Source organism: Rutilus rutilus, assembly GCF_951802725.1.
Source record: "Rutilus rutilus genome assembly, contig: SCAFFOLD_47, whole genome shotgun sequence".
Taxonomy (NCBI): Eukaryota; Metazoa; Chordata; class Actinopteri; order Cypriniformes; family Leuciscidae; genus Rutilus; species Rutilus rutilus.
The window spans coordinates 86,469-110,756 of record NW_028175440.1 but is presented as its reverse complement, the minus strand read 5'-3'; the positions used below and the strand labels follow the sequence as shown (position 1 = coordinate 110,756).

Here is a 24,288-nt window from a genome sequence, read left to right as displayed (position 1 = left end):
AACTTTAACAATTTTAACACTCTTTAGATTGGGACAATATGTATTTTTAGCAGTGTTGATTTAACACTGGGAATGTTGAAGTAATCATGAATACCTTGATTATCTTGTTCAGGTGTGTTTGATTAGGGTTGGAGCTAAACTCAGCAGGAAAGTGGATTTTGCGGTCCAGAGTTGAGGACCCCTGGTATATATATATATATATAAATATATATATATATATATATATATATATATATATATATATATATGTACCTTTTAATGCTTGGGGACATATGTGACCCCGCCTGTGAAACCCCGGCTAAAGTCGCAGAATCGAATTATGAGTTAACGAAAACGACAAAGTAGTCATAGCATAAAAATGACAAAAATAGGCCATGTGTGTTTATTGCTGTAAATGATAGATTATACCAATGGGTTTGAGATGCAATACTTACATTTTCATTTATAACATGATAAATACTGAAATTAATGATTTTATTGACACTACGTTATACTTTTGCGCAAAAAAAAAAAAAAAACGGACGTGGGCGTAAAGTACACGGACCCAACATGTAGGCTATTAGCCTTTTTATCCGTTATCAATCTAAATTAATCTCGTTTTTAATTTAACTTAATTTCGTTTTTCTTTATTTAAATTTCGGGTTTTTCTTTATCTAATTTTCTTTTTTTCTTTATTTAAATGTCATTTTTCTTTATTTAAATTTCATTTTTTCTTTATTTAAATTTCATTTTTTCGTTTTTAAATTCGTTATTCTTTATTTAAATCTACCCTTTAATGTGTCAGCAATTTATTAGTCAGAAAAATATTAGACTACCTTAAAAGTATTGCTTAAGTTAACAGACCCGTGCGTGAACATCTCCACAATAAACAGTGACAATTACTTAGTCTAGAGACCATTTACCGGTAAATAACAGTTGTGAATATATTGCGAATATATAATAAACTTGAACAGTTGTCAAAAACAAACGTTTGCTGATACTTTACCTCACAGAGTTATTCGGCTATCCAATGCTGAGCTTACAGAGACGCTTAGATCGGCGAGATGCCTCCACAGGGCCGGAGATACGCGGCGTGATTGACAGCTTTGACAGCAAATGGATATACGTGAAAATCAGATGACATGATTTCACAACTTTTCATTGGTCATTTAGACATGTGAAGCATACTGTATACGGAAATGAACCTGGACATTCTATCCGTCGAAAAATCTCAAAATCGGCAAAATGGATTTATTTTTTAAATAATAAATGACGATATGTCAAAACATAAACATAACCAACACCACCTGATCAACTTTTCTCTTTGTTCATCTGGCAGGTATAACTCCGATACAACGGCCAAACAAAATATAAAGTTAATGATTTAAGGGTCAAGAGCCCAACTAAAGCAAACACTGATCACCATAACGGTGTCTTAAAAAATGATATTTTCTCCTTCAGTGATTCTGCTTGTTAACATCAGGTGTCTTCAATAATGGTCAATCATCAGTAAATTAATCACTTAATTATCTCATTAACTTAAACACTCTTGAGTGTTAATTTAACACTCATATTTTAACACTTTAACACTCTTGAGTCTGGAGTCATATAAACTCCCAGGAGGGTTCAATCAACACTGGAGTTTTTGCTATTGTACCTCAAGGTACATATATGTACCTTTTTGAGGGTCAAAAAGCATTAAAAGGTACATATATGTACCGTTTCTTTTAAAGGTTAAGGTACAATATTGTACCCTTGAGGGTACAGCCCCAGTGACAAGCTGTTGTACCCCTAAAGGTACAATTATGTACTTTATTTTCTGAGAGTGTATGTAGAGCCAGCCCTGATTGGCTGCTTGAATCTCAATTTAAAAGAACATCCAGTTTGCGGTCTTTCTTTCTTTTGGCCATCGGTGGAGAAGAACTCATAGCACGGTTACTCATGGTTCTTACAGGGCTTTCAACCGAGGAGGTCCTTCAGAAAATATCAGAAGCAGGCATAGAAGTAACCGACGACGAGATGAAAGAAGATGAAATGGACTTTCAGGCAAATGACACTTACTCAGATGATAATAATTGATATGTCATAGTTAGACATTGAGTTTAAAATGCCATATTGGAAAATGTGAAAATGAAAAGAATTTAATAAATTCTGATTTTAATTCAGCGTGTGTGTAATATATATATATATATATATATATATATATATATATATATATATATACAGTGAGGAAAATAAGTATTTGAACACCCTGCTATTTTGCAAGTTCTCCCACTTGGAAATCATGGAGGGGTCTGAAATTGTCATCGTAGGTGCATGTCCACTGTGAGAGACATAATCTAAAAAAAAAAAAAATTCCAGAAATCACAATATATGTTTTTTTAACTATTTATTTGTATGATACAGCTGCAAATAAGTATTTGAACACCTGTCTATCAGCTAGAATTCTGACCCTCAAAGACCTGTTAGTCTGCCATTAAAATGTCCACCTCCACTCCATTTATTATCCTAAATTAGATGCACCTGTTTGTGGTCGTTAGCTGCATAAAGACACCTGTCCACCCCATACAATCAGTAAGAATCCAACTACTACATGGCCAAGACCGAAGAGCTGTCCAAAGACACTAGAGACAAAATTGTACACCTCCACAAGGCTGGAAAGGGCCAAGGGGAAATTGCCAAGCAGCTTGGTGAAAAAAGGTCCACTGTTGGAGCAATCATTAGAAAATGGAAGAAGCTAAACATGACTGTCAATCTCCCTCGGACTGGGGCTCCATGCAAGATCTCACCTCGTGGGGTCTCAATGATCCTAAGAAAGGTGAGAAATCAGCCCAGAACTACACGGGAGGAGCTGGTCAATGACCTGAAAAGAGCTGGGACCACCGTTTCCAAGGTTACTGTTGGTAATACACTAAGACGTCATGGTTTGAAATCATGCATGGCACGGAAGGTTCTCCTGCTTAAACCAGCACATGTCAAGGCCCGTCTTAAGTTTGCCAATGACCATTTGGATGATCCAGAGGAGTCATGGGAGAAAGTCATGTGGTCAGATGAGACCAAAATAGAACTTTTTGGTCATAATTCCACTAAACGTGTTTGGAGGAAGAAGAATGATGAGTACCATCCCAAGAACACCATCCCTACTGTGAAGCATGGGGGTGGTAGCATCATGCTTTGGGGGTGTTTTTCTGCACATGGGACAGGGCGACTGCACTGTATTAAGGAGAGGATGACCGGGGCCATGTATTGCGAGATTTTGGGGAACAACCTCCTTCCCTCAGTTAGAGCATTGAAGATGGGTCGAGGCTGGGTCTTCCAACATGACAATGACCCGAAGCACTCAGCCAGGATAACCAAGGAGTGGCTCTGTAAGAAGCATATCAAGGTTCTGGCGTGGCCTAGCCAGTCTCCAGACCTAAACCCAAAAGAGAATCTTTGGAGGCAGCTCAAACTCCGTGTTTCTCAGCGACAGCCCAGAAACCTGGAGGAGTGGGCCATAATCCCTCCTGCAGTGTGTGCAAACCTGGTGAAAAACTACAGGAAACGTTTGACCTCTGTAATTGCAAACAAAGGCTACTGTACCAAATATTAACATTGATTTTCTCAGGTGTTCAAATACTTATTTGCAGCTGTATCATATAAATAAATAGTTAAAAAATCATACATTGTGATTTCTGGATTTTTTTTTTTTAGATTATGTCTCTCACAGTGGACATGCACCTATGATGACAATTTCAGACCCCTCCATGATTTCTAAGTGGGAGAACTTGCAAAATAGCAGGGTGTTCAAATACTTATTTTCCTCACATTATATATATATACACTCATCTAAAGGATTATTAGGAACACCTGTTCAATTTCTCATTAATGAAATGATCTAATCCACCCGCAAAACCTCTCGCAATACAACTTTAATATAGTAGGATGTCCTGTTACTTTATCCTCTACAGTAAAAGACCTGGGTGTTATACTCGATTGCAACCTGTCTTTCGAAAATCATATTTTATATGTTACAAAAACCGCCTTTTTCCACTTTAGAAACATTGCTAAGCTACGTAATATGCTATCAGTTTCTGATGCAGAAAAGTTAGTTCATGCATTCATGACCTCGAGACTAGATTACTGTAATGCTTTATTAGCCGGTTGTCCTGCATCCTCAATAAACAAGCTACAGTTAGTCCAGAATGCCGCCGCTAGAGTTCTTACTAGATCAAGAAAATATGATCATATAACACCGATTTCATCATCACTGCATTGGTTACCTATAAAGTTCCGTATTAATTACAAGGTATTGCTACTGACTTATAAAGCCCTAAACAGCTTAGCTCCAGTCTATTTAACGGATCTTCTATCGCCCTATAATCCATCGCTCTCTTTAAGATCACTTAATTCAAGGCTTTTGGTCATACCTAGGATATCCAGATGCACCAAAGGAGGGAGAGCATTTTCACATTTAGCTCCAAAACTCTGGAATAGCCTTCCTGATAGTGTTCGTTGCTCAGACTCGCTCTCCCAATTTAAAACTAGATTAAAGTCGCATCTCTTCAGCCAGGCATTCATATAATATTTTTAATCTTACAGTTCAAATTACAATCCGGCCTCTAGTTAATAAACGCCAGAGGAGAACTGGCCCCCGACGGAGCCTGGGTTCTCCCAAGGTTTTTTTTTTTCTCCATTGGGTCACCTGATGGAGTTTTAGGACACCATTAGGTCATTTGATGGAGTTTTTCGGTTCCTTGCCACTGTTGCCTTTGGCTTGCTCAGTTGGGGATATTCTGGGGATATTTAATCTGATTTTATCAATCAATAAATTCCACTAGAAACAAACCTTGTTGTATTATTTTAATTTAATACTGTGAAGCTGCTTTGATACAATCTGTATTGTGAAAAGCGCTATACAAATATACTTGTCTTGACTTGACTTGACTTAATCAATCAATCACATGGCAGTTGCTTCAATGCATTTAGGGGTGTGGTCCTGGTCAAGACAATCTCCTGAACTCCAAACTGAATGTCAGAATGGGAAAGAAAGGTGATTTAAGCAACTTTGAGCGTGGCATGGTTGTTGGCGCCAGACGGGCCGGTCTGAGTATTTCACAATCTGCTCAGTAACTGGGATTTTCACGCATAACCATTTCTAGGGTTTACAAAGAATGGTGTGAAAAGGGAAAAACATCCAGTATGCGGCAGTCCTGTGGGCGAAAATGCCTTGTTGATGCTAGAGGTCAGAGGAGAATGGGCTGACTGATTCAAGCTGATAGAAGAGCAACTTTGACTGAAATAACCACTCGTTACAACCGAGGTATGCAGCAAAGCATTTGTGAAGCCACAGAGTTGTATAGTCCAGGGGTCAGAAAGTAGAAGTCCTGCCATAGTTTATTCCACCCATGAACTCAGTCAGCTGATTTCACTAATTAGTTCTCTCTCCTGTCTGAATTAGCAAATCCAGGTGATTGGAACAAAATACTGAGTAGGACTTTTACTTTCTGAACCTGGACTTTACACCTCTGACTACATGTCAGCCAAGAGTAAAGAAATAAACCAGAACTGGACCTTATCTGAGCCACAAAATCTGTGTATATTAAATATGGAGTCATTTCAGCCTTAATAAGCCTGTTAACAAGCAGAATCACTGAAGGAAAGAAGAGAACAGAAAAAGAGACGAGCAGAAACACAAGAACTACAACTGACTTCAGACACAGCCTTAGATGAAATCAACTGAAGAGAAAAGAAGACATTAAATCTGTGAAGATCTCAGCAGAGGAGGATTAAACAACTCCACAAACAGCATTACCAGCTTCACTTATTACTAACCAGACTGACTTTATTTCTGTCAGACGTCTACAAAAGGTTTATTGGGAATTAACAGAGGTTTAACTCTAATGTGTTTCATTTGAAGTCACCATAACAGTGATTAGTGCTTCCATTAGTTGGGTTCTTAACTCTGATTATATCTTCTGTGTTTTCTGGCAGTTGTGACAGTGTGTTTGTTAAACACACTTGCAGCAGCAAAAAAACCTAAAGTGAAATTATATCAGGTGATGATGGTTACCTGTTGATCGTTTTATAATCATCACAAAGTATCCTGCTTTGATGCTTTTCAAATCTAACAATTGTGTTCCATTAATTTTTTATATTACAAACCCTGAGTTATTGCAGAATGAGATCCAGAAATATATTATTTACACATCCATATTTTTTTTCAAAACACAAACCCTGTATTACTGAAGCATTAGAAACAGCAGTACTATAGGTATCAGTTAGAATAATTTTATAAACTTGAGCACTAAACTTTAATCTACTATGACAAACATCAACAATCAGCGTATTAATCTCAACAATGGTGACAATCAAAAGTACCTTGCTGCAATGCATGCTGGGTACCAGCATAGTACAAAACTCCCAGCATGCATTGCAACATAAATAAATTATGCAGCTGAGTTGTCCTATTATTTAGTTTAATTCTAAATATTTGCTTTTATTTTTTGCTGTTGTTTTTTTAGTGACATTTAGTAGCTTTTTTGTAATGTTCAGAATTGATCAGTTTATCTGAATATTTTTGATTGTCACCATTGTTGAGACACATACGCTGATTGTTGATAAGTGTGTGTCACATGATAGGTAAAAAAAAAAAATTCTCATGTTTGTTAAAATATTTCAATTGATAGGTGTAATTCTGCTTGATCTCATGCTGCAGTAACACAGGGTTTATGATATAAATATATTAATTGAACAACACAATTTTATTTTACAAATTACATCAGTGAATCAGGCATTATGATTTCAACATCACCTGCTCTGATTCAATTTTGCTTTCTTTGCTGCTGCAAATGTGTTTGACAAACACACTGTCACAGCAGCCAAAAAAGACAAATAACATAATTGTTAACATAAGAGTTAAGAGCCCAACTAATGGAAACGCTAATCACTGTTATGGTAACTTCAAATTAAACATCTCAATAAGGAGTTCTAACAGAAATAAAGTCAGTCTGGTTAGTAATAAGTGAAGCTGGTAATGCTGTTTGTGGAGTTGTTTAATCCTCTGCTGAGATCTTCACAGATTTAACATCTTCTTTTCTCTTCAGTTGATTTCATCTAAGGCTGTCTCTGAAGTAAGTTGTAGTTCTTGTGTTTCTGCTCGTATCTTTTTCTGTTCTTTTCAGAGGTGTAAAGTCCAGGTTCAGAAAGTAAAAGTCCTGCTCAGAATTTTGTTCCAATCACCTGGATTTGCTAATTAGCAGTTTTTCAGCCAGGAGATAGAAATCAGCTGTCTGAGTTCATGGGTGGAATAAACATATGGCAGGACTTCTACTTTCTGACCCCTGGACTATACAACTCTGTGAAGCCACAACACGCACAACCTTGAGGCGGATGGGCTACAACAGAAGAAGACCCCACCGGGTACCACTCATCTCCACTACAAATAGGAAAAAGAGGCTACAATTTGCACGAGCTCACCAAAGGACAGTTGAAGACTGGAAAAATGTTGCCTGGTCTGATGAGTCTCGATTTCTGTTGAGACATTCAGATGGTAGAGTCAGAATTTGGCGTAAACAGAATGAGAACATGGATCCATCATTCCTTGTTACCACACAGCAAAAACTTCAGTGTTAAATTAACACTCCTGAGAGTGTATATGAGTCCACACTCAAGAGTGTAAAGTGTTAAAATATGAGTGTTAAATTAACACTCAAGAGTGTTAAAGTTAATGAGATAATTAAGTGATTAATTGAGTGATGATTGAGCATTATTGAAGACACCTGATGTTAACAAGCAGAATCACTGAAGGAGAAAATCACAAATTGTAAGCCACCATTATGGCGATCATTGTTTGCTTTAGTTGGGTTCTTGACCCTTATATGTTTACTTTAGATTTTGTTTGGCTGCTGTATCTGAGTTATAACTGACAGATGACCAAAGAATAACGTGATCTGGTGGTGTTGGTAAAATATTTTAAATTCTGAATATAATTTTGTCAGTGTGTTAATGTTGACCCGAGAAGCGATTGCTTCGTTATCGTTAACTGAAATAAAAATAAAAACGAGGCATTACAAAAAAACGATAACTAACTAAAACTGTAATGTGTGTTTGGCAAAACTAACTAAAATAAAATAAAATTATAGACTAAATGTCCTTAGTTTTCGTCTTTGTCAAGGTCTTTAATTTTTTAACGCTATTTAAAACACGCAGCGTATTCGTTCAGCTGTATTTCCTTTCCCTGCTCTCCCTCCGTCTTTGTCACTCATGCGTCTCTCACATGCGCGCGCGCGCGCACACACACACACACACACACACACACACACACACAGCCCCTCCCCTCCCTCCGAGCACACCGCGTCTCCATGAGAACGAGTGTTCGTTCGATGTTGAAAGCAAGTTTGCTAAAGGTTAGTATCTCTATCTCGTGAACACCTTACAATCACACATTAAAAAGTGGTATCAAAATATTTTAAATTCTGAATATAATTTTGTCAGTGTGTTAATGTTGACCCGAGAAGCGATTGCGCCTTTTTTAGAAAGTTAACTAGTCGCAAGTTTGAGGTAAAATGCACTTTTTGGTTGTGGTTGTCGATGTCAAAACACTATATAAGCTTTGATTCAAATATTAAATAATGAAAAAAAGTGGTCTCATGGCACAACTTGCCCCTGGTGCGGGGGAAGTTGTGCCTTTAGGGCAGGGTTTCTCAAACTCGGTCCTGGAGGGCCACTGCCCTGCACAGTTTAGCTCCAACCCTGATCAAACACACCTGAGCAAGCTAATCAATGTCTTCAGGATCACTAGAAACTCACAGCTAGGTGTGTTTGATCAGGGTTGGAGCTAAACTGTGCAGGACAGTGGCCCTCCAGGACCGAGTTTGAGAAACCCTGCTTTAGGGGAATACATTGGGGTAAATTGTGCCAGTGATTTCTGAAGTAAAACAGAACATTTTAATGTTATGAACCGTAATGCTATATGAAAGCAAGACAAATTCAATACAAAATTACTCATTTAAGGTTTATTTAGATATTGTCACCCTGGAATACCATAGCATGCGTTTTCCTACTATGGTCAATTGCATAGGGATTTTGTATTGAACATTACTCTGGATCACAGTGTCATAGAGACAAGGGGGCGGGCTCATTTTACTCAGACGACCAATCAGTCTCTCAGGATCATTGTGAAGCTATCAAGCTACGCCCTAGCAACCATTTAGAGCACCATAGCAACACAATATATGATATTTGTGACTCATTTCAGAGGCTTTGGCAAAAAGGCTTTGGCAATAGATGCCTGTTGACATAGCGCTGTCTGTCAATTATGTAAAATATAAGAATAAAGTGCCTAGGCTAATTTCTAAACATACTATTGTGACATAGGCCACTTTAAAACGGAATAAAACTTCTCTTTAATAACATAGTGCAAACTCAAAACTGAAATCAGTGTTAGCTAAATTAAACAAATAGCAGGCAGGCCCAAGTAAAACAATGATGAGGCATGCCCATCTCCTCACTTCTCAAGATTATCCCCTGTGAGAATATAGGTCTAGGTGGTCTGGATCTGGCACAACTTAACCCAGGCCCTTTGGCACAAATCACCCCGGACCCACAAGTTTGAAAAACTAGCATGATCCAGCAGTTAAGAGCTAACATCATGCTAACTGTATAGACTCATTGTGTAGCCTACTAAAGCACTAAAACATGTGTGAAATGTTTTCAAACTTGTCTATAATTGTTCAGAAACTACAATCAAAAAACCTTAATCATAGAAATTTTACTTTGAAAGGGAAAAAACATTTTTTTGCTCTAAAATGTGCTTAACTCTCATGCCATGTGTCTCTCTTCTTTGGAGGATGAGTAAAAGTGATTGCTTTTCAAAATTATGTGGTCACATGACCAATTTCTTCTATGGTTTTCCAGAAACAAGGGGTGGAACTACTTCCCCCCTGGCACAAATCACCCCACTCTCCCCATAGGGTAAATTTAGTATAGGGTGTGAAAATTGTACAGCTGTGGTATTTGTATAGGGTGTGAATTCTGTATAGAAGATGTGTAGATTTTTGGTACGGCGTGTGGATTTTGTAAGAGGTAAAGGAATTTCAATGGGGTGTGAATTTTTTTCTAAAATTGTATTATGTTTTTATTATTACTAGGGTTGCAAAGGGGTGGAAAATTTCCGGTAAATTTCCGGAAAGTTTCCGGTAAATTTCCATGGGAAGTTAAGCTGGGGAATTTTGGAAATATTCATTACCACGGCAACCGCTTGCGCGTCCACTCTGAAAGTAACTGTACACATAAGAGACGGATAGATACGTTATTTAAGGTTATTTCTATTCGTTTAAATATTGATATATGAACTTGTTGTCAAGTAAGCCCCGTTGCGAGCATGTGCGTCTCTCTAAACTTTCAGTGTGCTGCACTGCTCTAGTTGACTTCTGCGCCTTCCCCCTGAAAATATCACGTTAATTTTGAAAACGTAAGGATCCTCTTGGTCTTTCTTCATGTTTCTTTGACAAATATCAGTGTCTCAGTCTCACGCACGCTGCACGTGAGTTAACCACGCCTACTTATTTACATGTTGCGGTATACACGGAATAAAAAAATCTGTCAGGTTGACATTTTCTTCTGCGGTAACGATATATACCGTCATACCACCCAGCCCTACTTATGTGGTAAATAAAGTTATGCTAGCTTATTTAGCATCTAACTTATCAGCTTGCTATCTACTAGATGAATACATTTGTATGTGATATTTGCAATTTAAACATTGAATAAATATATTTCCCCATAATATCATCAAAACTTACTTCACTTTGTTTAGTCCACAGGCTCAAATGTGTGCCTTCAATAGTCTTGTGCTTTGGGCTTCTGTACATGTGATGGAGGCATGCACAGTGCCAGTAGGGGGTGTGGTCTCAATAGCCATGCAGTAAGCAGTGTGCTATGTGCATGTGATTGAGGAATGGCATGGATATTCAAGTGTATTTGAATGGCATCTGTTTGTTTTAGTCAAGATTATGCTAAAATATACTTTCCTCAACTATATTTAAGTTCCCTATAAGAGCCAACCTTCAACTTTGAAAATTCCCAGTTTATTCCCGTTTATTCCCATAAATTCCTGTTAATTCCCTTAAATTCCCATTAATTCCCATGGAAAGTTTCCATCTTTGAAAATTCCCAGAATTTTGCAACCCTAATTATTACACAATACTTTTTCTGACTTTTTTAAATCTTGCCCCTACAAATAACCCAAATTACAAAAAAAGACTAAAACTAACACTAAACCTAATAAAAACTAAACTAAAACTAAGCATTTTCATAAAATAAAAACTAAACTAAACTAGCAAACCCACTTTAAAAACTAATTAAAACTAAACTGAATTTGTAAACAAAAAGTCAAAACGAAATAAAAATAAAAACTAATGAAAAATGCAAAACTATAATAACCCTGGAACTCATTAAGATCCTTCTTCTGACTTAGATTTATGTTGTTGGTTACAGCATAACTGTGAATCTGCATAAATGTCCAGAATTTTAGATATAATATAAAGGATTTCTTAAAAGTATTTAAAAAAAAAAATCATACTTTTAGGAACACACAGACGTCAAGATTCAGTCTATGCATCTCAACAATGGTGACGAGCAGAATATTCAATTAGGAAAAGTAAATTACATAGACAATTCAGATCATAATTTATTCATACCGCAATGCATGATGGGAGCCATTAATGAGTTGTGATTGGTGGCAGCCACTGCAACATGCTTTATTACTGTCACCATTGTTGAGATTCACAGGCTGATTATTGATGTCTGTGTTTCTAAATAAATTAATTTGAAAGTGTTTTGATCAGAACAATATTATTAAATATTTTAGATTATAAGCAAAGTACTGATAATCATATGCTGTAGAATCTCAAAACTGCTGCTAACAAGTTAAATCAAACTATATCAATAAGTTTCATTTTTCAGACCACAGCATGATTATGTCAAAAAATAACCAACACTATCAGATCACACTTTACTTTGTTCATTTAACTGTTATACATCAATAACAGCAGACAAACAACAGTAAAATTTAAAGTGAATGTATAAGGGTCAAGAGTCCAACTAATGCAAACACTGATCGCCATAACGGTGGCTTACAATTTGTGTTTTTCTCCTTCAGTGATTCTGCTTGTTAACATCGGGTGTCTTCAATAATGATCAATCGTCACTAAATTAATCACTTAATTATCTCATTAACTTTAACACTCTTGAGTGTTAATTTAACACTCATATTTTAACACTTTACACTCTTGAGTGTGGACTCATATACACTCCCAGCCCCAGGAGTGTTAATTTAACACTGCTCCATCTGAAAGCAGGTGATGGCGATTTACTACTAATCAAGGAACCGGCTTTACTGACGAGATGCGCATAACAAAATTGTGCGATATATCGCCCAGCCCTACTCCCAGGAGTGTTAATTGAACACTGGAGTTTTTGCTGTGCACTGTGCAGGCTGGTGGTGATGGTGTAATGGTGTGGGGGATGTTTTCTTGGCACACTTTAGGCCCCTTAGTGCCAATTGGGCATCGTTTAAATGCCACGGCCTACCTGAGCATTGTTTCTGACCATGTCCATCCCTTTATGACCACCATGTACCCATTCTCTGATGGCTACTTCCAGCAGGATAATGCACCATGTCACAAAGCTCAAATCATTTCAAATTGGTTTCTTGAACATGACAATGAGTTCACTGTACTAAAATGGCCCCCACAGTCACCAGATCTCAACCCAATAGAGCATCTTTGGGATGTGGTGGAACGGGAGCTTCTTGCCCTGGATGTGCATCCCACAAATCTCCATCAACTGCAAGATGCTATCCTATCAATATGGGCCAACATTTCTAAAGAATGCTTTCAGCACCTTGTTGAATCAATGCCACATAGAATTAAGGCAGTTCTGAAGGCGAAAGGGGGTCAAACACAGTATTAGTATGGTGTTCCTAATAATCCTTTAGGTGAGTGTATATATATATATATATATATATATATATATATATATATATATATATATATATATATATATATCATTATAGTCAACGATTGTACCCTGTCAAAGCCAATTTTGTACCATTTTTGAAGGGTCCATTTTTGTACTCTTAAATAAAGGTACAAAATTGTCACCACAGGTACAAGACTGGTCTCTTAAGGTACAAATCACAAGGGTACAAATATTGTACCCTTGAGGGTACAGCCCCAGTGACAAGCCATTGTACCCCTAAAGGTACAATTATGTACTTTATTTTCTGAGAGTGTACCGTTTCTTTTAAAGGTTAAGGTACAATATTGTTCCCTTGAGGGTACAGCCCCAGTGACAAGCCATTGTACCCCTAAATGTACAATTATGTACTTTATTTTCTGACAGTGTATGTAGAGCCAGCCCTGATTGGCTGCTTGAATCTCAATTTAAAAGAACGTCCAGTTTGCGGTCTTTCTTTCTTTTGGCCATCGGTGGAGAAGAAGTCATGGTTACTCATGGTTCTTACAGGGCTTTCAACCGAGGAGGTCCTTCAGAAAATATCAGAAGCAGGCATAGAAGTAACCAACGTCGAGATGAAAGGAGATTAAATGGACTTTCAGGCAAATGACACTTACTCAGAAATTTACTTACAAAATTGTCACCACAGGTACAAGATTGGTCTCTTAAGGTATAAATCACAAGGGTACAAATATGTACCCTATGCCAAGGGTACAATATCGTACCCTTGAGGGTACAGCCCCAGTGACAAGCCATTGTACCCCTAAAGGTACAATTATGTACTTTATTTTCTGAGAGTGTACAGAAGAGTCAAGTTTTAAATAGGAAGGCCATCCTCTCCCCCTTATCGCACCTCAAGTTTGTGGAGAACCCGGTGATAAATGACTCGTAGACGACCTGATTCTGGGTCGGGGGGGCCTGAGATCTTCACAGATTTAATGTCTTCTTTTCTCTTCAGTTGATTTCATCTAAGGCTGTGGCTGAAGTCAGTTGTAGTTCTTGTGTTTCTGCTCGTCTCTTTTTCTGTTCTCTTCAGAGGTGTAAAGTCCAGGTTCAGAAAGTAAAAGTCCTCCTCAGTATTTTGTTCTAATCACCTGAATTTGCTAATTCAGACAGGAGAGAGAACTAAGTAGTGAAATCAGCTGACTGAGTTCATGGGTGGAATAAACATATGGCAGGACATATACTTTCTGACCCCTGGACTATACAACTCTGGTTTAACTCTGTGTTTCATTTGAAGTCACCATAACAGTGATTAGTGTTTCCATTAGTTCCATTAGAGGGCTCTTAACCCTCTAAGCACTGAATAAAACAGCTGTTTTTGATAGATGGCTAGATGGCAGATATGTCATACCTCATCCCCGACTCAAAAAAACATAATCTTCGAGCTAGAGTGCATTGAATCAGTGCGAACAAAAGCAGAGTTAGTGTGCGAGTGAGCCATTTTATCAGAGCAATATAGTCAACGTCAGTGAGTATTCGCATTAGATTATTATTATCATTATCTAATGCAGGGATTCCCAAAGTGTGGTGTGCGCACCCCCAGGGGTACGCGAGCTACCACCAGGGGGTGAGCGAGAGGAAAAATGTAATGGCGGTCTGTTTTTTTAAGTGGGATTTTTCCACACAATAAAAAAACATGAACAGTAAATATTTCCTTTGTAAATTCCTTTTCCTTGTTTTTAAATAAAAAAAACTATAATTTATTCGTTTTTGATAAAACAAATACATATGAAATGCACAACGACACACCTAAAGTCGCTCACGCACATAGGCCTACAAGCAAACTCCACACACATGAGACGCGTGGAACTCTCCACGCACATACTTATATGAAACGCGAGCACACACACACAAACTCGCGCACATACACATTCTCAATGTGACCCGAGCACACACACAAACTCTCCGCGCACATACTCATATGAGACGCGAGCACACACACACACAATACCATAAAGATGTGGAAAAGTCGATCAAAAGTGTGGCTACATTTCTCCAGGCTCGATGCAGGCTATGTGCGGTAAAATAATTGCTGCAAAGACCGGTACCACGACAAATATGATGAAGCCCTTGACAGTGCACGGAGTAAACATAATAGCAGAAAGTTGCTCCTTCTTCGACTGGTAAATGAAGATATACCTTGTTGATCAGTCTGATAGTGTTTATATTGCAATAATGACCAACTGAATGTACACTGCCGTTCAAAAATGTGTTGGTTATAGTCAGAATTTTTTTTCAGTAAGATGCATTAAAGTGATCAAAAGTGACCTTAAAACATGTCACGTGTAATGTTACAAAATATTTCGTTTTTAAATAAAACTAAATTACGCGGCTGAAAATAACCGTGCTTTCTGTTACTGAGCCTCTGTCTGTCACTGGTCCTCTTAAAAGTGGAAGCTTGTGCATAGCTTTGTTGCATTATATTGAAACTTTGTTGATGTTGTTATTGTCATGCGTGTTCTGGTTATTTGCGCATGATTAAACATGAGTCTTTATATGGCGATAAAACAAAGCTTTGTTGCGTTATTTTTTTGAAGTGGGGATTGGGGGTGCGCCAACCCGGTTGGGACATAGTAGGGGGTGCGCCGGAAAAAAAGTTTGGGAACCGCTGATCTAATGGAATCAAAAAAGCTTACCCGAAATGAAGTGTTGGGTCTTCTATTCGCGGACCCTGATTCTGAAGGGGAATATCTGCCTTCAGAAGATGACAGTGATTCTGAAAGTGAAAGTTTAGCCCTACACCAAGCACAAACGGTGAATCCTTTGCCCAATGTCAGTGGTGGGAACAATGTTTCCCGGGGTCGGAGTGTTCATCGCGAAGTTAGCAGGCGTGTTAGTGGTGTGGGGAATGAGGCGGGAGCTTTTTACCACGCAAGCCTTATAGCTTCTTTGTCTTCTGTGCAATTATCTCCACTCGGTGCGCACGCGAGGCGGATCTGACCGTGCTGCTTGTAGCAGGAGCAGAGGCGGTGTGACACGGGTCAGAGTGGCTATTATGCATAGTCTAAGTCTATCGCAAGCTGATGGGAATGCTGGCTTTGAGTACTTGGCCAATGAGGAGGAATACCAAAGTTGGATCACGCCCTTTGATCAGCCAATTGGATATTTGGAGGATAGAGAACTCTCCAGTGCCAATTCGCCCCTAGATTTTCTATCACTCTTTCTCTCTGATGATTTTTGGAATTTACTTGTAAATGAGACAAATCGCTATGTCCATCAGTTTTTAGCATCCCATCAACCACATTCCAGATTTCATCAATGGTCTGACTGTCAGTGAAATGAAAGCCTTATTTTCTCTGCATTTGAGTGTGAGTCTGGTAGAGAAGTCAGAGTTGGAGGATTATTGTGGTGAATATTGGCCACCAGCAACACCTGGATTTGGCAAGGTGATGTCCAGGAATAGATTTGAGATTATTTTGTCTTTCCTTCACTTCACCAATAATGAGGAGTGTTTTGACAGGGGTCAGCCAGGGTATGACAGGCTGTTCACAATCCACCCAATCATCAATTTGGTCATCCCCCGGTTTTCAGCAGTGTATGGTCCATCTAAGCAGCTGTCACTGGATGAAATGACTATTGCGTTCAAAGGGGAATCAACCCTAAAAATGTACAACCCAAACGAACCAGACAAACATGGCTACAAAGTATTTGTTCTGAGTGAAGCCAAGTCAGGCTATGTGCTACACTGCCCTACAAAGGCAAAAGACCTTAAGTCGCTAGAGTGTGGAACTGAGAAAAATTACTTTAAAGATTTTTAGTTGTCCCGCCAAATTAATTATAAGTAGGACACTGGAAATCTGGCAAATAGATGTTTTAGTAATGAAAATTATATACATAAAAAAATCTTGAGCTCAAACTTGACTTTTGACCCCTATTTTAAAGTTACTGTACTCTTCCTTTGTATTGTCAGCAAAAAGTGAGAAGTCATCCCAAGGCAAAAGGCAGTAACTTCCACATTATCAATATTTGGTTGCTGATCACCATTAACAAAATCATTATAGTAACACCTGTATAAAATCTAGTGATCATGGCATTTATTTTGTATGATTTACAATTATTTATAGCCATCTACTTATTGCTATCCTGGGCTTTGGTTGCATTCTGATGGCATTATTAATACATTTGACATGACAAAATACCTCCATAGATATATTAGTCCAGCGTTGGCTTGACCGTGTTTAGGGCGGTGCTGAAGTTTTGGCACTCTTCCAGCTAGATGCATGAGTGTTTCAACCAGGTCCAGTACCCGAACTGGGTGAGGCGGGGCTTTAGTTCTTGGTTGTATTCATCTGCTACAGCATGTGTAACATTTTTCTGTCAACTCTGCATAATCCTTCGCGATCGATATCGCACGTTTGTCGATGGAGTGGTTTCAGACCATACTAAATATTCTGACCGCATTTGTGCAGGACAAAGCTCTGAGGACATCAGAAGTTAGAGGGACTGATGGCAGCTGTACAAAGTGCACAGGCTACACCATAATTTAAATTTTAGTGGACATTAAAACAAAGGCAGAACACCGTACAATCTGATAGGTAGCAATATGTGATAGAACACCGGCACAGTAACTTCATATTGACACGTGGCTAAACAAAGGCAGAGCACCGTAACTCAATTTGAGCGTTCCAAAACAAAGCCAAAGAGCGGTAACTGATGTTACGGTGTTCTGCCTTTGTTTCTCATGGGCTTTTGGAAGTTACTGTTAAGGCAATTCATTATTTTCTCGGAAAAACAACGGAATTGATTCAAGATACTCATCCACATGATAAAGGAGGACTTGAATGTGCCAAAAATATAAATAACAAATTTTCAACCAAAAACGAAGTTACGGTCTTTTGCCTTTGCACGGCAGTACAGTGGTCCATGTACAAAGTCCACTGGACAAAGTAGGCCTAATACAAGTGATTTTGGTGCTACACACCTTATTGTCTGTGAGCTGATGGTACATAGAGAAAGGGCATGAGGTGTACATGGACAGTTATGACACCTCGCCAGCCATAGCAGATGAGCTGGCAAGCAATGATTTGGGATTTGTGTAGGACTGTCAGCAGTAAGAGTAAGAGGATGCCAAAGGGCCTCACCCGTGAACAGTTACCGTTGAGCAAGGGAGATGACCCAGTCTTCATGAGGAAGGGGCAGGGGCGGATCTACTGGGGTGGCACGGGGTGGCAGCTGCCACCCCTAGTAAAGGTCTTGCCACCCCAGCTGCCACCCCATTGATGTCAGCCAGGCCGGCTGAAAATAAGACGGCATTTACGGTAAAAACCTTTGTTTCCTGGGCGCCCCTAAACGCATCATCACTTGAGTAGAAAATACTTAACGTCCCTGATTCAAACGTGCAGAGCGGCGTTCGCTCAGTCTGGCTCACACACAGCGAGTCTGCTGCGGTGCGGTGGCCCTGCAACCCGACTGGAGAGACTGAGCTGCACCAGAGCCTCTGAAGGTGAAGTGAGTTTCCCCAGGTGTAGTTTAAACACACGTTTAACTTAAAGTTACTTTTGTATTGAATGTATTGTATGCTAAAGACGATTCAGCATCAGCAAAAACAGCGAGTCTATTACGTTAGCCAAAATCAGCGGTCAAATCGCTCCCTCGTGATTTGTAAGATAATAATAATAAAAATATATAAAATATTGTTTGTGTTTACTGATGGTCGCCGTTACGTTACAACACACCGTGTCAGTTAGGAGATCGATCATTTGATTAGCTAAGCAGTCCTATTAATTTCATTTCCTCTCAGATATCACAGCAATGAAACCAGGTTACAACTGGGGAAATAACAAATACAATAGGATTAGTCTAAACATAGCCTAACTGGTGTGTGCATTTGTGATCTGTCTGATTTTATATTTGTTATTGAGGACAGAACTAAACATTTAAATGGTTACACTTTCTGTGATATTAAACAAATTTTATTTTAGATTTAGATTTTGGCTTCCAATGATTATAAAAAATAATATATTTGTGGTATAGCTGCATTCTGTCTAGCGCAACTTCCTTCCCTTCACAGCGGTGCGCTGTCATCTCCCTAAAACCCAAACATAACATCACAATTTGCATGATCGGTGATTGTTGTAAAATGTAGTCTATACTGTTGCCAAACTGCGGGACGCGTTTGATAATAAAAGGCTATTAAAAGTACCAAAATTGACGCAATAGACGCTGTTCCAAATGCGGCGCGCGCTCCAAAACACAGCGCAACGAGAAGTAACGTATATTTTGGGCTTCGTGTGCACATCTAAACGATCAAATATGTCAAAATGGCTGTCTTGGAGATTCACTTAAACAGTTTATTCACTTAAATACAGTTTATGTCTTAAATGGGCGTTAATAGTTGGGAGAAAATATGATGCGTAATAATGATTAGATCTGCATTTGGTCTTAAAGAGGCAGCAGTCTAATAAACCTGCGGACGATTGCTCCATTAATGTGAATCAAACAACAAAAGGCAAAGAGAAAATCAGTCGCAGCTCTTGAATGAATAATTTTGGCTTTTATAACTTTAATCTATCTATGAATGCAGTGCTATTTTAAATCTGACTTTATTAGATGTCTTTTTAGCCCATATTACTCCTGAACAGTAATGTCAGTAGACATTACTGAAATTAAAGCACTGGGTATATAATTTGTATATTTGTTTAATTGTATACTTTTTTTGTTTGACCATATGTTTGTACTTTGTTTTTGGTGTCCTATGTCTTCTGAATATAAAACAGAAAACCCTGCACCCTTCTGCATAACATGCATGTTTTATTTGTTTTGTTAAAGCATTGCTTTTTCTTTTGCTATATATATTTATTTTACATTTCAAAATATAAAGCAATATTAATTGTGTTCTAAATAAGTGGGTGGTCAAAGGCAACAGGTAGGATTTAAAGTGTGACGTCCACGCATGTAGGCTAGATTCCCGGTGGGTCGCGTGCTTTTTGGGCCGATACATCTAATAGACGTTTTTTTTTTTTAAAGGCCCATAAAACTCGTACATCTGTGGCCCATTCGTTTTGTTTTGTTTTGCTTAATTGGCGACGCTGGGTTTGTGCCGTTGTTATGCATTGGCCAAAAAAAAAGTCAGCGTTAGGTTTTTTTGACATTATTAATTAAACACGTAGATCAGCGGCCCATTGGTTCTTTTATTGATTGACACTGGGCTTGCCCAATCACATCTTTAATGTGAAGTATAGAAATTAGTACAAAACTAATTATGAAAGTTTCCTTTATTTTTCAGTGCATTTGTTTTGCAATATATGGCGATTACTATCATGGGATTAATATTATAACTATTATTATGTAGGCTAGTAGTGTAATCTAGACTGTTACTGTTACTAAAAAAAGGTTTGAATTTTTCTTTGTTTAATTTGCACACTGAATATGGGTTGGAGCTTTTAATTTTGAACTCTCAAAGTGCACCAGATTGATGAATTCAACATTAAAAAGCACAAAATTTTCTTACGGGGGAGCATGCCCCCGAACCCCCCTAGAGGGGACAGAGGTACACTCAACAGGGAATTCATGGTGGTTCAACAGGTGGTTGCGCCACTGAGTATCGGTAAGAGTAGTAATAGGCCTACCGTTAAAACCTTAACGATACCCATACCTATTGGCAGCAATGAATTACAAGTTATGGCCAATTTAACTGTGATTAAATTCAGTATACGTCTGCCATATGTTGCCACCCTTCAAAAATTCCTGCCCCCCTCTCGCCACCCCATAAATATTTTTCTAGATCCGCCCCTGGGAAGGGGAAAATGCTAGCTTGTGCGTGGCATGATACAAAGCACCTCACAATGTTCTCTACACTGCATTCCAACACATGTGTCAGAAAGCACATCAGGACCAAACACACTGATAGTGGCTATAGGGAGATAAATAGGCCTGTTTGTGTTGATGACTACAATTCGTTCATGGGGGGTGTCGACACAGCAGACCAGAGAATGAAGACCTACCTCTTTCCCCATAGGTCAAGGAAATGGTACAACAGGATTTTCAATGCAATTCTCAGTGTAAGCATGGTGAATGCCCACATCATTTACTGCCGCTGCACTGCTGCTCCTCACAAGCCCCTGAAAGTCTTCGTACAGGATGTCATCACTGCTTTACTGGAAGGCTTCTCCAGGAAAGAGAGCAACAAAGGCCGAAAGTTGTCCTCACTGGGAGACTTGCCACAGAGACTCACTGAGCACCACTTTATCTGCCAGGCTGATGGTTACCCAGATTTTGTAGTTTGTTCTGATCGGACCCGCCCTAAAGGCCGCTGTCAGACAAAATACATGTGTAGGCAGTGTGGGGTGGGTCTTTGTGTTGTCCCTTGCAATGAGAGGTACCACACCATGAAACACTACAAGAAATTTCACCTGGATGGATAGGGAGTCATTATCTGTACAGCAAAAGGCCTGCTACATAAATTATTTTTTTTGTCATTTATTAGGAATGATTTACACTGTTGATTTACTATCTATTTCCCTGACCATTTAGTAGTGTACAATATGTGTTCTTTTTTGTGTGTTCATGTCCTTGTGATATGTGTCTTTGTCAGCTCAAAAAAAAAAAAAAAAAAAACCATCACCAAAAAACACACACACAACAACAAAAAAAACCTAACATTGTCTCTCGTCTTGTCTCGTCTGTCTCTCGTCTTGTCTCGTCATCTCACTCATGATCTGTGCCTTGCCGAGTGAGCTTTTGAACTAAACAGGTCTTGTCTACTTGTGTTTGTGTGTCATATGAATAATATATATGTGCCCCATACATGGAATCAGAGTGCCTACTGTATGTAGTAAATGGAAAATCTCTACAGCAAAAGGCCAGCCTACCGCTACATGCATTTGGTTTGTTTCTGCCATTTATTAGAATGATTTACACAGTTTGTTTACTACTTATTATTTACCTGAACATTCAGTATTATGCAATATAGCATACAGAAGGTGAGGGACATTTGGGGGGAAATAAGTGCTGCATTTTATCATTTAAACGTGACTTTTCATGAAAATTCTATAATCAAAGATGGCTGCCATCATATGACGTCATAATATGCAAATTAGATGGAAAAATCCCTACATAAATTTTAGGTCATCCTTAATATTTCTCTACTTTACAGAAAGTCTATCACTTTTAAGATATAGCCTTTTGAAATTAAGATGTCAAAATCTAAAGTTTTAGGAAAAAACCTCTGGCGCCTAAAGGGTTAACTCTTATTATATATTTTGTCTTTTTTGGCCGCTATGACAGTGTGTTTGTCAAACACATTTGCAGCAGCAAAAAAGCTAAAGTGAAATGAGATCAGGTGATGATGGTTTCCTGTGGATGGATTTATAATCATCATGAAATAAACTGATTCACTTAGTTTTTTTTATAATCTAACAATTATGTTGTTCCACTAATATATTCACATCACAAACCCTGTGCTATTGCAGCATGAGATCAAACAATATAACAATCAGTTTAAATCTTTAAAAAAAAAACATGTAAGAAAAAAGCAATGGCATATGTTGACACACACAGATATCAACAATCAGCGTATGAATCTCAACAATGGTGACAATCACAAATATTTAAATAAACAGATCAATTCAGAACATCACTGAAAAGCTACTAATTCATGACAATAACAACAGCAAAAAATAAAAGCAGATATTTAGAATAAAAAAAAATTACAGGACAATTCAGATGCATAATTTATTTATGTTGCCATGCATGCTGGGAGTTTTGTATATGCTGGTACCCAATGCATGCATTGCAGCAAGGTACTTTTGATTGTCAACATTTTTGAGATTCATACGCTGATTGTTGATGTCTGTGTGTGTCATCATAAACTGAATTTTCGTTTTCATGTTTGATAAAGTCTTCTAACTTCTTGTTATAATATTTCTGGATCTCATGCTACAGTAACACAGGTTTTGTGATGTGAATATATTAGTAGAACAACATAATTGTTTCCTGATGATTATAAATCAATAAAATGATATAGCTTTCTTTGTCACTGTAAATGAGTTTGACAAACACACTGTCATAGCAGCCAAAAAAGACAAAGCATAAAAGAAGAGTTAAAGGGATACTCCACTTTTTTCGGAAATATGCTCATTTTACAACTCCCCCAGAGTTAAACAGTTGAGTTTTACCGTTTTAGAATCCATTCAGCCGAACTCCGGGTCTGACGGTACCACTTTTAGCATAGCTTAGCATAGATCATTGATTCTGATGAGTCCAGTAGCATTTCTCTCAAAATGACCAAAGAGTTTCAATATTTTTCCTATTTAAAACTTGACTCTTCTGTAGTTAAACCGTGTACTAAGATCGACAGAAAATGAAAAGTTGCGATTTTCTAAGCCTATATGGCTAGGAACTACTCTCATTCCGGCGTAATAATCAAAGAACTGTGCGGCTGCACCATGAGTGCAGCAGGCGTAATGATATGACGCAGCGCCTGAAAATAGATCTAATAGGTTAGACAAACTTAGTTCCGGTCACGATGGAAGAAGTTACCGAGCCGGGGACTTTTTTCAGGCACTGCGTCATATCATTACGCCTGCTGGACTCATGGTACAGCCGCACAGTTCCTTGATTATTACGCCGGAATGAGAGTAGTTCCTAGCCATATAGGCTTAGAAAATCGCAACTTTTCATTTTCCGTCGATCTTAGTACACGGTTTAACTACAGAAGAGTCAAGTTTTAAATAGGAAAAATATTGAAACTCTTTGGTCATTTTGAAAGAAATGCTACTGGACTCGTCAGAATCAATGATCTATGCTAAGCTATGCTAAAAGTGGTACCGTCAGATCCGGAATTCGGCTGAATGGATTCTAAAACGGTAAAATTCAACTGTTTAACTCTGGGGGAGTTGTAAAATGAGCATATTTCTGAAAAAAGAGGAGTATCCCTTTAAGAGCCCAACTAATGGAAACACTAATCACTGTTATGGTGACTTCAAATGGAACACATTAGAGTTAAACCTCTGTTAATTCTCAATAAAAACTTCTGTAGACGTCTGACAGAAATAAAGTCAGCCTGGTTAGTAATAAGTGAAGCTGGTAATGCTGTTTGTGGAGTTGTTTAATCCTCCTCTGCTGAGATCTTCACAGATTGAATGTCTTCTTTTCTCTTCAGTTGATTTCATCTGAGGCTGTGGCTGAGATTACTCCATATTTAATATACACAGATTTTTTGGCTACGATAAGGTCCAGTTCTGGTTTATTTCTTTGCTCCTGGGAGACCATGAAGATCAGTGAGAGCTTTCACCGGGAAAAAACCCGGACAAGTATCGTGTGTCGTCGATCTGTCGGGCTGCAGTGTGGGTTGTCATGGCAATTTAT

At 38.4% G+C, this 24,288-nt stretch overlaps 1 protein-coding gene across 1 annotated transcript in view; it reads right to left on the bottom strand.

The window, feature by feature from the left end:
- Positions 1 to 1,002: 1,002 nt before the first annotated feature.
- The window catches only part of LOC311285737 (uncharacterized protein), a gene marked incomplete at its 3' end in the record, with an annotated part of 86,757 nt that continues 63,471 nt past the window's right edge, over positions 1,003 to 24,288 (bottom strand). The window contains exons 7-8 of the mRNA XM_084435770.1: positions 7,438 to 7,491; positions 1,003 to 1,083 (exon numbers count right to left, since the gene is read on the bottom strand). Of these exons, the coding sequence (XP_084291896.1) occupies positions 1,003 to 1,083; positions 7,438 to 7,491 (135 nt within the window). The remainder of the gene's footprint in view (positions 1,084 to 7,437; positions 7,492 to 24,288) is intronic.